The sequence below is a fragment of the Musca domestica genome, unplaced genomic scaffold, assembly GCF_030504385.1.
Source record: "Musca domestica strain aabys unplaced genomic scaffold, Musca_domestica.polishedcontigs.V.1.1 32, whole genome shotgun sequence".
Lineage (NCBI taxonomy): Eukaryota > Metazoa > Arthropoda > Insecta > Diptera > Muscidae > Musca > Musca domestica.
Genome location: NW_026712311.1, coordinates 780620 through 796188, shown reverse-complemented (window position 1 = coordinate 796188; position 15569 = coordinate 780620). Strand labels below are relative to the sequence as shown.

The window sequence follows — 15569 nt, the reverse complement described above, 5'->3', positions numbered from 1 at the left end:
AAGGACGTGGCTCTTGAAAATGTCAATAAATTAAAGGACAAGGAAATATGGTGTTACTTTGCTCTGAGGAGATTCGGGATTCCATTTTGTTTGTGCAAAAAAACTCAAAATATGATCTCCGATATCGAAATTCATAAATGAAATTGGAAGTTAAGTAAACCGAGACATGCCAAAAAGTGTGAATCGGTTTGCAGGCAGGTATATAGGCTCAGGTTATAAACATCAAAACTCTAAAATGAACTAAACTCTAAAATTTTGGACAGAAAGTCCTTAAAAGTCCCTAAAAAAATTTGCAATAAAAAAGTCAAAATTTTTGGTCATGAGAACCTTAAAAATGTCCTTTCAAAAATTTAGAATTTTTGAGCATGAAGAAATTAGAATTGAAAAACATCCTAATTTTTTTTTTTTTTTTTTTTTTGTACCAGAAAGTCACCGAAAGAAAATGTTGGGAAAATCCATGAGCAGATATATGCGCTCTGGTTATAACCATTAAAACTCTAAAATAAACTTAACTCTAAAATTTTGGACAGAAAGTCCTTAAAAGTCCCTAAAATTATTTTCAATAATAAAAGTCAAAATTTTTGGTCATGAGGGCCTTGAAAATGTCCTTTCAAAATTTAAAAATTTTAAAACATAAAAAAATTGGAATTGAAAAAATACTAAAAATTTTTATACATTTTTGATTTTGTCAGAGGTCCTTAAAAATATCCTGAGAATTGAAAAAGTCCTAAAAAACATGTTTTTGTACCAGAAAGTCACTGAAAGAAAATATTGGGAAAATCCATGAGTATCCTTAAAGGATGTCCATAAAAATTTCGAGATTTAAGACCAGGATTTCTTACAAATATGTAAAAAATGCCTGCCTCCTCAAATATCTAGCTCTCTACTTTGTCAAAATTTAAGATAGAACTTAAGATACAGGCCTTTAGGTTAATTGCAGAATAATTTATATGAAATATGGGTCATGTCAACCCCGAACTACATTTTAGCCATATTTATACCCTCAACCATAGGGCTAGATATGGTATCATTTGATACGGCCAAAACGTGCCTCATCGAAATAATGATTTTAGACCCTAGGTCTCTTTGGTCCAAATCCGTTCCAGGACTTTGTAATCGATCTAGCAATGTACGTTCGTCTGTCTGTCTGTATGACTGGTGCGCACAATAGCTCTCGAACGGAATATCCGATTTGTCTACTTGGTACATCGTTATATTTTTGTCAAACTTATATCGTCAAATATGTAAAAAATACCTGCCTCCTCAAATATCTAGCTACTTTGTCAAAATTTAAGATAGAGCTTTAGATACAGGCCTTTAGGTTTCTTGCAGAATAATTTATATAAAATATGAGTCATGCCAACCTCAACGTTTATGGTATAGGGGTATGTCCCGATTTCAAATACTTTTACAAATACATTTTAGTCATATTTATACCCTCAACCATATGGCTAGAGAGGATATATATCATTTGCTAAGGCCAAAACGTGCCTCATCGAAATAATGATTTTAGACCCTAGGTCTCTTTGGACAAAATTCGTTTCAGGTCATTTGGAGTCGATCTAGCGATGTCATTTGATACGGCCAAAATGTTGCTCATCGAAATAATGCTTTTAGACCCTAGGTCCCTTTGGACCAAATCCGTTTCAGGACTTTGTAGTCGATCTAGCGATGTACGTTCGTCTGTCTGTCTGCGTGGCTGGTGCGCACAATAGCTCTCGAACGGAATATCCGAGTTGTCTACTTGCTACATCGTTATATTTTTGTCAAACTTATATCGAGTTCGGTTCTAGTACCTCCTCTGCCACAAAAGGTCGAAATTTTCAAAACAAAAATATTTTATTGCACATCATTATAGGATGCTCCGATATTGCTCCAACTTTGCAAATCCTAATATTTGCTTCATTGCTAGGCCAGTTGCGAAAATGGACAATATCGGTCCACTACATAGAGTACCTCCCCCACAAAGGGTTAACATTTTGAATAATTATAACTCTTATAAAATGTGGCGTAAGAGTCCGCCAATATTTTTTCACAATATTTTTCTTAACCCACCTGGTGTGAAGATGGAATATATCGGTTCCTTCTGGTACCTCCCCCACAAAGGGTCAACATTTTAATAACTTTGAAGCTCATAAAACGCGAAATTAACATCCGATTCCATTGGCGCATCTTAATATTTCTATCAACACAAGATCTGTTAAAAATATGGTAGAGATCGGACCCTTCCTCCTGGTACCTCCCCCACAATGGGTCAAAATTTGAAATAACCAAAACGATTATAAAATCAGAAATAAGCCTCCGGTTCTATTCATGTTTCACACATTTAAATATTTGTATTAACCCAAGGTCTGGTGTGAAGATAGCGTTCGGAACCTACTTCATAGAGGGTCAACAATTTGAATAATCATAATAGATATCCAAATATATTTAACTAATCGAACATTGGCTGAGGGTATACATCCGTCGGTTATGGTTATGTTTGTTATGGTTTTTGGTTATGAGGTCCTTAAAAATGTCCTTACAAATATTACAATTTTGGGGCAGAAGGTAATTGAAAAAAAAAATCCCAAAAAAACTTGTCTTTGTACCAGAAAGTCCCTGAAAAAAAATGTTGGTGGAAAGTTCCATGAAAAGTTTACCAGGATGACCTTAAAATTTGCCGATAGATGGCTAGAAATTTTTTCAAATATTCCTATGCTTTTTTGCCTTGTAGTCCCACAAAAAATGTTCGCACAAATCTACAATTTTGGGGGAGAAAGTCCTTCAACATCAAGTTAAGAAAATTATCGATTTTTTTTCTTGTAAAATATTTATAAAAAATTAAGTATTTTTATAAGGAGTAGAAAACATTTGTTTTAAATACGCAATTCAGTATTGTAAATTTTCGTGTTAAAAAAACAAATACTCAATAAATTTGAATTTCAATTAAATTTGAAATCCTCAATTCAGTGTTATATTTTTCCGGTATTTTCCTGTAACTCAATTTCTATAATAAATTCTATTGCCTGTAATCGGGCCAATAATTGTGAAATAAAATCTTTTAACGCCACAAAAAAAAGTACCAAATCAATTTATTTCTGTTAAATTAATTTGTTTTAATTTGCTTGTGGTAATTGGTGGTAAGTATTCTTGCGTCACATTCCTGTTACCTTAAATCATTAGAAAATAAATCCAATTCTATTGTCCTCTGGTTTTGTTGGAGACACCCTGTCACCTTGAAACGCAAACCAAGGATTTCAAAGCATACTCTTAGGAACTTAGATTTAATTCAGCCATATGGGACTTCTTACGGTAACTGATTTAATTTACGCGCCTAAAAGTATAATTCACATAACCTAATTTGTCATAATTAGCCACAGGGTGACTCCTACTATTTTGCAAAAATAAATTCTTCATCCACCTGCTGGAAATTCTGTTCGCCTGGTATTTCGAAATTGGCACACATTGGAAATTGGCAACTTTAAAGGGAGAAAAACTGAAATTTTGATTTTCGGGTCTCTAAGGACATTTTAAGCAGATATATCGATCGAATAATAGGGATTCAATACCTATTTTGCACTCAAATTATGTAAATTATTTTAATAAATTCCCTAAAAAAACTGTTTTTTCTAATTTTTTATATCTTTTTAAATTTTAATCCATTCATTTATTTTTTTTTATTTATTTATTTCTTTATTCCTTCCGTTCCGGATATTTTTATGAGGGGTTTTAAACTTTATAATTAAATTTATTTCAATATTTATTTAGTCCAGTTCTGATAATCAATCCTATTTTCTTCCTTCCGTGCAGGATATTTTTTTAGAATGTCTAAATTAAATTTATTCAATAAATAATTCTTCTCTGATTTTTTATGCAGTGTTTGTTTTTCTGGTCTCTAAGGACATTTTATGCAGATATCTTGAATAATAGGTATTCAATACCTATTTTGCGCTCAAGTTATGAAATTTATTTTAATAAAGTCCCTGATTTAATAATTTTTAATTTTTTATATTTGTTTAACTTTTACCTATTTTTTGTTTCTTCCGTTTAAACAGAATCAGGATTAAACTTATTTCAATATTAGCTTAATTCTGATGATAATCAAGCCCATTTTCTTCCCTTCCGTGCAGGATATTTTTTAGGATTTCTTAATTAAATTTTATTCAATAAATTCTTCTCTGATTTATGAAGTGTTTTATTTTTTGGTATCTGAGGATATTTTGTGCAGATATCTTGAATAATATGGATCCCATACCTATTTTGCACTCAAATGATGTGAATATTAATAAATTCCCTGAAAGTTTTTATTGTGTGTTATTAATTAATTAATAATTTTAAGGCCAGAATATTTTTTTCAGTTTTTTTTTATTTGTTGGCTATACTTCAGATTTTTTTTAACTTCTTCATAAGAAGCATTGCTAAATAAATAAAATACCATTTTTCCAAATAAAACAAGGTAAAAATTATAAATATTATATTCTAGGGTTCTTTATTTATTCATTTATTCGAAATTATAATATATAATAATAAATAAATTAGCATTAAATATCGATATAAAAATATAATTTTTATAATATTTTTTGAGAATGTTCGGGGATGTTTGTTGTTCGGGAATACTTGATTCCATATCCTGCCAAATTGATTCCATGTGGTGGAAAATCTGCGATGAGAATCTGAAAATAAATAAAAAGAAAGTAGGAATTAATGATTTTTTGTATACACTATATTCAATTAAAAGTAAAATTTGCAAAAAATTTTAATTTAAAAAAAAATAATTTTTTAAAAAAAAATTAATTTTTAAATTTTGTAAAATAATTTTTTTAAAAGAAATTTTGTAAATTTAAATAATTTCTCTCGAAAAATTTTCAACATTTTCCTTAGGATCTTTTGGTCTTAAAATAAGGAAAATCTGAGTTATAAAAAAATTTAAGAACTTATAATAAATACATAAAAGCATTTCATTCACGAAATATATACAAAATATTCTGTTGAAAATACATTTAATTTCCATGGAAAAAAATCGATTTTTATAGAAACTTGGGAGAGCTTCTTTTGGAATTTTGTACAAGTATATTTTGCAATGAAATTTTTAATTTAATTTTTACTTGATGTATTTTTAAAGTTTTCGGTGAAAAAAAAAACATTTTTATAAAAAATTAAAAAGAAAATTATTACGAAAAAATACATCATTTTCAAAACCTGGAAAATAAAAAATCAAAATTTTTTGTAGAAAATGCAATTTGGAATGAGCCATTTGAGAAGTTTGCTTTGTATCATCGGAAAATTTTCACATGCATAGTTTTTATACCCTCAGCCATATGGCTACAGAGGGTATATATATCAATTGATATGGTCAAAACGTGCCTATTCCGAATAACGGCTTTAGACTATAGGTCTGTTTGCACCAAATCCGTTTCAGGACATTTGGAGTCGATCTAGCAGTGTCCGTCCGTCCGTCTGTCTGCCTGGTGCACACGATAACTCTCAAACGGAGTATCCGATTTGTCTACTTGGTACATCGTTATATTTTTTTCAAACTTATATCTAGTTCGGTTCTAGTACCTCCTCTGCTACAAAAGGCCGAAATTCTCAAAAAAAAAAAAACTTTCTGGACAGAAAGAGAAATCAATAATCCGATTTTGCTCCAATGTTGCAAATCCTAATATTTGCATCAGTTCTAGGTCAGGTGAGAAAATGGACAACTTCGGTCCTCTTCATTAAGTACCTCCGCGAAATTAACATCCGATTCTACATAGACTTGGCACTTCTGAGTATGTCTATCAAGACAGAATCTGTTATAAAGAATGTGGAGATCTGCCAATTCCTTCTGGTACCTCCCCAACATAGGGTTCTATATTTTGAAAAGAAGCGAAATAAGCATCCAACTCTCTTCAGATTTCACACATACAAACATTTTTGTCAACACAATATCTGTTGAGAAGGTGATATATATCTGCGAACCCCTTCTGGTACCTCACCCACAAAGGATTACAATTTTCAATAATTTTATCTGTCATAACTTCCTATGCCTAAATATTTCTCTCAAGAAGAAGCCTGATATGAATATGAAATTTATCGGAATTTATGATTTCGCATAAAATTGGTTATATTAGGATTTGTTTGTGAAAAATTATCCTTTTTATGGAAAATTTAAACAGTTTTCTTGGGAACATCTTTTTTTTTGCAAAACAAACAAATCCAAATTGTAAACATTTGGAAACGTTTAATTTAATTTTTAATTCAATTTAATTCAATTTTTAAAACGTAAAAATGATAATAATTAATGGAGAGGGTATAGAATTACGAAATTATCATTATTATTATTATTATTATTATTATATTATTATTATTATTATTATTATTATTATTATTATTATTATTATTATTATTATTATTATTATTATTATATTATTATTATTATTATTATTATATTATTATTATTATTATTATTATTATTATTATATTATTATTATTATTATTATTATTATTATTATTATTATTATTATTATTATTATTATTATTATTATTATTATTATTATTATTATTATTATTATTATTATTATTATTATTATTATATTATTATTATTATTATTATTATTATTATTATAATTATTATTATTATTATTATTATTATTATATATTATATTATTATTATTATATTATTATTATTATTATTATTATTATTATTATTATTATTATTATTATTATTATTATTATTATTATTATTATTATTATTATTATTATTATTATTATTATATTATTATTATTATTATTATTATTATTATTATTATTATTATTATTATTATTATTATTATTATTATTATTATTATTATTATTATTATATTATTATTATTATTATTATTATTATTATTATTATTATTATTATTATTATTATTATTATTATTATTATTATTATTTATTATATTATTATTATTATTATTATTATTATTATTATTATTATTATTATTATTATATTATTATTATTATTATTATTATTATTATTATTATTATTATATTATTATTATATTATTATTATTATTATTATTATTATTATTATTATTATTATTATTATTATTATTATTATTATTATTATTATTATTATTATTATATTATTATTATTATTATTATTATTATTATTATTATTATTATTATTATTATTATTATTATTATTATTATTATTATATTATTATTATTATTATTATTATTATTATTATTATTATTATTATATTATTATTATTATTATTATTATTATTATTATTATTTATTATTATTATTATTATTATAAGTTTTTGTGTAAAGAATGATTTTTATGGAAATATTAGATAATATCCTCTTGTAAATTATGAAGCTATAATATCAAATCTTAAAAAAATATATATAAAAAATCCTGATACGGGCTAAAAATTGTGTTTAATTTAACAAAACTCGTTTTTACAAAGATTAAAAAAATTTTTACAAGATGTTTACCAAACCCACTCAGTTTTATTCACTCACACACACACATTTTCATCATATAACATTTAAAAATCTTTTTTATTTAATCTCTCTTAAACTTTCCATATTCTAACTCTCTATTTGTCTAATTTGATTTCAGAAATGGAAAGTGCCCCACGTAATGTTCAAGTCCGACCATTATCCTCATCGACAATGGTCATTACCTGGGAACCGCCAGAGACACCGAATGGACAAGTGACCGTAAGTATATTACCGAAAGATTATTACATCTATAGCTATAAGCCTTCGGCAGGAGAGTATAAGCTCCCTTAAGCTACTTTTATTTGTGTGCATTGTGTGATTACATTCTGAAATGTAAATAAATTGGCAAATAGTTTCGGGGAATTTTGAAGTAATTTTCACATTCAGTCGAAATTGAAAAGTAAATGTAGTGGGGTATGATATGCATGAATGCATGTGGGAGGGGGCAGTGTATTTAACATGGCTTAATAAATATATGTAAGTAATACTGGACATTTTGAATCTTTCTCCACGAAAGAAGTTTCAGAGAAAGTTTGAAGTTCTAGTTATTAAAGAGCCATGAATTAATTAATTTGAGAACCCTAGAAACCGATATTCACAAAAAATCTTGAAAATTAAAAAAAAAATGTCCTCCTAATCCGACAGAACTGTCTAAAAATGCTTTAGGTAACCGATTTTCTATTTGTCCAATTATTCAAAATTCTCCTTCACACATTGCCCATTCAATAGTCGATTTTCAAACATTAGGCAAAATGCATTCAAAATATTTTACCACATTACTGGAATGTGTGTAAATATCTTCACAATAATTAACTAATGCCATATAATGGTAATTAATAAATTTTGGAATGTTGCAGAATATGATAATGGAGTCATTATGACATTTAGCTTCAGAGAGTACGAAATGAAGAGAGAGATTGAGAGAAATTATAATTTAATTATTTGCAATATGAAAGTGTGGAATATTTAGTTTCCTCCCTATAAAAGGACCGTGGTGGGAAGGTTGGTGGAAAACCGTGTGTCTCTTGAAACTGGTATTAAAGACTTTATATCTGTCTTTAACGTAGGTTTTAATAATCGGATTATAACTAGAGAGTATTCATAGCTAACGTAGGGGGAGTCGTTATGGGCAACTTGACGGGTGTTTAGAAAAACCCAGAAGAAAAAATAAATTAAAAAATATTTAAAAAATAAATGTTAACATTCTCAAATTCCATTTTTTCAAGGACTATTCATAAAAACATTTTTTCAAGGACTATTCATAAACGTGGATTTTTAAAAATATTTTTCAAGGACTATTCATAAACGTGGATTTTTTAAAAATATTTTTTCAAGGACTATTCATAAACGTGGATTTTTTAAAAATATTTTTTCAAGGACTATTTATAAACGTGGATTTTTTAAAAATATTTTTTCAAGGACTATTCATAAACGTGAATTTTTTAAAAATATTTTTTCAAGGACTATTCACATACGTGGATTTTTTAAAAATATTTTTTCAAGGACTATTCATAAACGCGAATTTTTTAAAAATATTTTTTCAAGGACTATTCATAAACGTGGATTTTTTAAAAATATTTTTTCAAGGACTATTCATAAACGTGGAATTTAAAAAAAAACTTTTTCAAGGACCAAAGACAAACGTGGATTTTTTTAAAAATATTTTTTTCAAGGACTATTCATAAACGTGAATTTTTTAAAAATATTTTTTCAAGGACTATTTATAAACGTGGATTTTTTAAAAATATTTTTTCAAGGGCTATCCATAAACGTGGATTTTTTAAATATATTTTTTCAAGGACAATAGACAAACGGGGATTTTTTAAAAATATTTTTTTAAAGACCAAAAACAAACGTGGATTTTTTAAAAATATTTTTTCAAAGACCAAAGACAAGCGTGGACTTGTTAAAAATATTTTTTCACGGACCATCAACAAACGTGGACTTTTTAAAATTACTTTTCTAAGGATCGCAGACAAATGTGGATATCTTAAAAATATTTTTGAAGGACAATAGACATACGTGGATTTTTTAAAAATATTTTTCAAGGACCAAAAGCAAACGTGCATTTTTTAAGGACGTTTATAATTTAATTTATGTTTATAATTTAAAAGCTCCTTAGAGGATCTGTAGGATTTTTTTATAGATCTCCTGAAAAGATGCTTTACAGAAGTTTCATAGACAGTCTCAATAGGGCAGAAGACGGAAGGTGTTTTTTTACAAACATTCGGAAGAGAGCCCTTCGAGTCTTTTGATTTTCGATTATTAAAAGACTTGCAGTTGAAAATAATTTTATTTTCCAATCTGACGTCTTTCCGTCCTTCATATCTTCCCGCATCGAGCACTTCATATCTTCCCAAAAATCTCTTCATATCTCTTAATTTATGTAATTCCCTACAATTTTCTACATCTACATGAATTGTAAGTGTATTAGTAGTGGTAGTAGTGTCTTTATCGAATACAATTATCAGGCTTCAATTCCAGCCGGATAATTTGATTATGTTAAAAGATTGTTGCTGCCACAGCAAAATGATGGCGTTGTGACACATTCATGCCAGAAGGTCGTCGTCGTTGTCGGTTCTACGTTTCCTTTGAAATTGTAATTAATTTGTGTAAAGATATGGATGGGTATGGCAAAATCATGACAATATATTTAAGGATGTGTGCAGTATATATATATATATATGTGTGTGTGTATGCGTCAATTGAAAGCAAAATCATGTTCTTTGAAATTAACATATAGGTCAATCTGATACTGGGCACATTTATAATGACAATATTCGATATCATGACAGGAAATGTATTATGTAATTAGATATCATGTAAATGTGTTAATACATGAATGGCAAATTGATGGGATATTTTGGAATATTTTGAAGAAAGATATTGGTACTTGTACATTTTTTTTGGGGAAGAGAGGTCACGGAAGATTTGAAATGCAAAATAATTAAAATAAAAGTTCGGAAAGTTACACTTTAGAATTATCAAAAGAATAATTAAAAAAAATCGACAAAAACCAAGTTTGTGATTATTTTTAAAAATATGTCTAAAAACATCGACGTTTGTGGATATTTAAAAAAAATCTAGAAAAAATTCTTTGAAAAAAAATTTAAAAAACTCCACTTCTGTGGATTTTTTTAAAAATTTTCTACGGTTTTAATTGGTCCTTGAAAAGAATGCACGTTTTTGGACATTTAAAAAAACCGCGTTTATTGTGTGGATATTTTGGATACTTTTAACAAATCCATTTTTGTGAATATTTCTACGTTTGTGAATATTTTAATAAAAAATCCACGTTTGTGAATATTTTTAAAAAATCCACGTTTGTGAATATTTTTAAAAAATCCACGTTTGTGAATATTTTTAAAAAATCCACGTTTGTGAATATTTTTAAAAAATCCACGTTTGTGAATATTTTTAAAAAATCCACGTTTGTGAATATTTTTAAAAAATCCACGTTTGTGAATATTTTTAAAAAATCCACGTTTGTGAATATTTTTAAAAAATCCACGTTTGTGAATATTTTTAAAAAATCCACGTTTGTGAATATTTTGAACAAATCCACGTTTGTGAATATTTTGAAAAAATCCACGTTTGTGAGTATTTAAAAAAAATCACGTTTGTTAGTATTTTGAAAAAAAAATTAACGTTTGTAGATATAGTGGATAATTTGAAAAATATTTTCTAAAAAATACCTATACGTTTAAAATAGTCTTTTAAAAAACTAATTATAAAACCCCACGTTTAAATTAGTCCTTGAAAACAATAATTTTAAACAATCCATGTTAAAAGTAGTCCTTTAAAAACTAGTTTTACAAAATCCACGTTATAAGTAGTTATTTAAAAAACTAATTTTAAAAAGCCCACGTTTAAAATAGTCCTTGAAATAAATAATTTTTTACAATCCCCATTGAAAGTAGTCCTTAAAAAAAAAATAATTTTCAAGAACCTTAGTCTTTGAAAAAATATTTTTAAAAAATCCACTTTTGTTTTTGTTCCTTGAAAAAATATTTTTAAAAAATCCACTTTTGTTTTTGTTCCTTGAAAAAATATTTTTAAAAAATCCACTTTTGTTTTTGTTCCTTGAAAAAATATTTTTAAAAATCCACGTTTGTTGATGGTTCTTGAAAAAATGTTTTTAAAAAATCCACGTTTGTTGATGGTCCTTGAAAAAATATTTTTAAAAAATCCACGTTTGTTGATGGTCCTTGAAAAAATATTTTTAAAAATCCACGTTTGTTGATGGTCCTTGAAAAAATATTTTTAAAAAATCCACGTTTGTTGATGGTCCTTAAAAAAATATTTTTAAAAAATCCACGTTTGTTGATGGTCCTTGAAAAAATATTTTTAAGAAATCCACATTTGTCTTTGGTCCTTGAAAAAATATTTGTAAAAAATTAATGTTTGTTTTTGTTGTTCCTTGAAAAAATATTTTTAAAAAATCCACGTTTGTCTTTGGTCCTTGAAAAAATATTTTTAAAAATTCCACGTTCGTCTTTGGTCCTTGAAAAAATATTTTTAAAAAATCCACCTTTATGGATAGTCATTGAAAGAATATTTTTAAAAAATCCACGTTTATGGATAGTCCTTGAAAAAATATTTTTAAAAAATCCACGTTTATGGATAGTCCTTGAAAAAATATTTTTAAAAAATCCAGGTTTATGGATAGTCCTTGAAAAAATATATTTATGAAATCCACATTTGCGCATGATCCTTACAAAAATACTTTTCTCAAATCCACGTTTGTGGATGGTCCTTTAAAAATATTTAAAAAATTAATTCATTTTCAAGGAATATTTGATCTCTCTCAAAAATCAATTTAAATAATTCCCCATTGTTACTCTCGCTAATTGTTTTCTCTTTGCTTTTGTTCTCAGACCATTTAATAATGGCCATAGCCTTCCATAGTTAACACTAATCGCTTTACACACTCGAAAAATCTGCTGCGAAATTATTGACCTCTCCCAATATTTATATGCATATATGTATAATTAAAAGTATGTTTGTCCATTTGTAAATGCATAGACATAAAGAGAATTTTTAGAAGTCAAGACAAAAGCACAAAGTAAATTGATTGTTGTTTATGGGCCTCATTGTTTGTACGCACTGCAAAATATGTGCATGGCGAGCGATATAAAATCACATCAAAAGGCATTTAAATGCAAAGCGAACACACACGAACACGCAAATATTCACTCACAGTCAGACAAACACACACGTGCACACTCACACATAAATCTATTTACAACACACAATTTAATTCAATGAAAGAATGAATGAACAAATGGATGAATCCTTTTGGCAAGAATGCTATGGCGAACAATGTTGTTGCTGTTGTTGTTGCTGCTGCTGTTGTTCCAATAATATTTATACATTAGAGAGAGAGAGAGAGAGTGAACAGATGATTGTGTTTGTATACATATACACAAACATGTGTATGTTGGTCGGTGTGCATGCATTGTATTGCATACACTATTGGTAATTAAATTAAATGAAAGCACTAACACCTTTTGTGTTCACAGGCCAATGTATGGCCGTTTCTACACAGACACACACACACACATGTATGTAGAATTTCCATATAAATGTGCTGCTTGTTTTCACATGTGTTCGTAAAGACATGCATGGATGTATGTATGTGTAAATGTATGTTAATATTAGTGTTTGATCATGTATTTGAATCCTTGTTTATGTACCCCGGCAATAATGTGGGGGTGGGGCGGGGGAGAGCGAGGCTCTTAAATGCAGCTGCACTATTCTCATTCCACCAATTGCCCCCTCCCATTGTTGCCGTCGATTGTCGGTGTCTATGATGTTCTATGTTTTTCTTGCATCCACCCACATGTATTTGTATGTGTGTGTGTGTTGCTCGAATTTCCTTTCCTCCCCCCCCACTATTGATTCGTCTATATGTAGGTGCCTTTCAAATCAATTCCTTTGAATATTACAATACCATTTGTTGTTGCTGTTGTAGACTAATTGATGGTCTTCATTATTTTTGGAATCTCTCCAAAGGCTTGCTTTGTTCAATTTCACGCCAGATTTTCTTGATAGCATGCATTATTTGTTGCTGTTGTTGTTGTGCTTCTGGGAGCATAGTTTGAAGAAAAGAAGTGGGGATGGATGACAAAGAAATGGTTTTGTAAGAAAATTAGCTTTGATGGAATCTGCAGGAGCAAAGTACACGACTAGATCTATGACACTTCTCGAAAAAAATATAAAAATATATTTCTGTGGTGGTTCACGAAAAACTACAATTTTAGATGTGATAGACCTTGACTTAGGTCGAGTTCGGAGATGGGCAATATCGACCCAATCCTTCTGGTCTCCAAAAAAAAAAAACAATTCCTGCACAGAAAAAGAAAGGTCAACCCGACTTAGCTCAACTTCGCAAATCCTAATATTTGCATGAGCGCTAGCTCAGGTGTAAAAATGGTCCCAGTACATCCCCACAAAGGGTTTTCGAACAATTATGCCAGTGCGCAAAAAACAAATATTTTACTGCACAGAAAAAGTAAGGATAATCCAATTTTACTCCAAGTTTGCAAATCCTAGTATTTGTATCAGTGTTAGGCCTGGTGCGGAAATGGACAATATAGGTCCTCTCCATCCATCTGGGGTCAAAATTTTGAACAATTATGACTCATAAAAGATGTGAAATATGAATCCGATTCTCTTCAAATTATATACAACACAATATTTTTTTTAACCCAAGGTCCGGTGTAAAGATGGAATATATCGGTCCACTCCTTCTGGTACCTCCCCCACAAAGGGTCAAAAATTTAAATATCCTTGAAGCTCATAAACAGCGAAATTAACATCCGATTCCATTTAGATTTGGCACATCTCAATATTTTTATCAGCACAATATCTTTTATAAAGATGGTAGAGATCGGACCATTTCTTCTCGTACCTCCCCCACAAAGGGTCAAAGTTTTGAATATCCAAAACGATTATAAAATCCAAAATAAGCATCAGGTTTTCTTTCACACATCCCGTTATTTCTACCAACACAATATCTGTTCTGATGATAGACTGTATCGGTCCACTCCTTCCGGTACCTCCCCCACAAAGGGTCAATATTTTGAATATCCATGAAGCGCAGAAAACGCGAAATTAACATCCATTCAGACTTGGCACATGTCAATATTTTTATCAGCACAAGATCTGTTATAAAAATGGTAAAGATCGGACCTTTCCTTCTGGTACCTCCCCCACCAACGGTCAATGTTTTGAATAATCAACACGACTATAAAATCCGAAATAAGCATCCGATTCTCTTCATATTTCACACATCCCATAATTTCTACTAACAAATGATCTGCTCTGAAGATGGAATGTATCGGTCCACTCTATCTGGTACCCTCCCCACAAAGCGTTAACATTTTGAAAAACGAAACGTCCATAAAACGGTAGATAAGCATCCAATCCTCTTCTAATTTCACAGCTCCAAAAATGTTTGCTATAGCAAACTCTGCTGTGAAGATGATAGACATCTGCCAACCCGCTATATGGCTGAGGGTATAAAAATCAATATAGGTCCACGTTTGGTATAGCCCATATATACAGATACCCCAACGAATCATTACGGGAGTCTTGGTGATATTTTAAATATTCATGTCTCTTTGTTAAGAAATATTAAAAAAATAGGAATATTAATTAAATATTTCTGATGAATATTTGAAAAAAAAATCCACTTGTCCTTGATTATAGCATTTAAGAAAATCGGAAATTATATAATTGAAAATTATTTTTTTTTTAAATTCAAAAACGGTCCTTGAAAAAAATTAAAAATTCTCAATATTTCTTTGATGTTTTTTTTTTTTTTTTAAATCTAATCTGTGAAAAAATTTTTAAAAACATCGAAAAAAAAATATTTAAAAAACAAATCTACGTGTCCTTGATTATAGTATTTAAAAAAATCGGAAATCATATAATTGATAATTATTTTTTTTTTAAATTCAAAAACCGTTCTTGAAAAAAATTGAAAAATTTTCAATATTCCTTTGAAGATTTTTTAAATCTAATATGTGAAAAAATGTTTAGAAAACATCTGGGGAAATTGCATTAAAAAGACATCACCATCATAAATATATATCGCAAAACAATCG

At 28.4% G+C, this 15569-nt stretch overlaps 1 protein-coding gene across 1 annotated transcript in view; it reads left to right on the top strand.

The window, feature by feature from the left end:
* LOC101901057 (tyrosine-protein phosphatase Lar) overlaps positions 1–15569 on the top strand; it is an 898201-nt gene that overhangs the window by 793077 nt on the left and 89555 nt on the right. The window contains exon 14 of the mRNA XM_059125202.1: positions 7577–7677. Within this exon, the coding sequence (XP_058981185.1) occupies positions 7577–7677 (101 nt within the window). The remainder of the gene's footprint in view (positions 1–7576; positions 7678–15569) is intronic.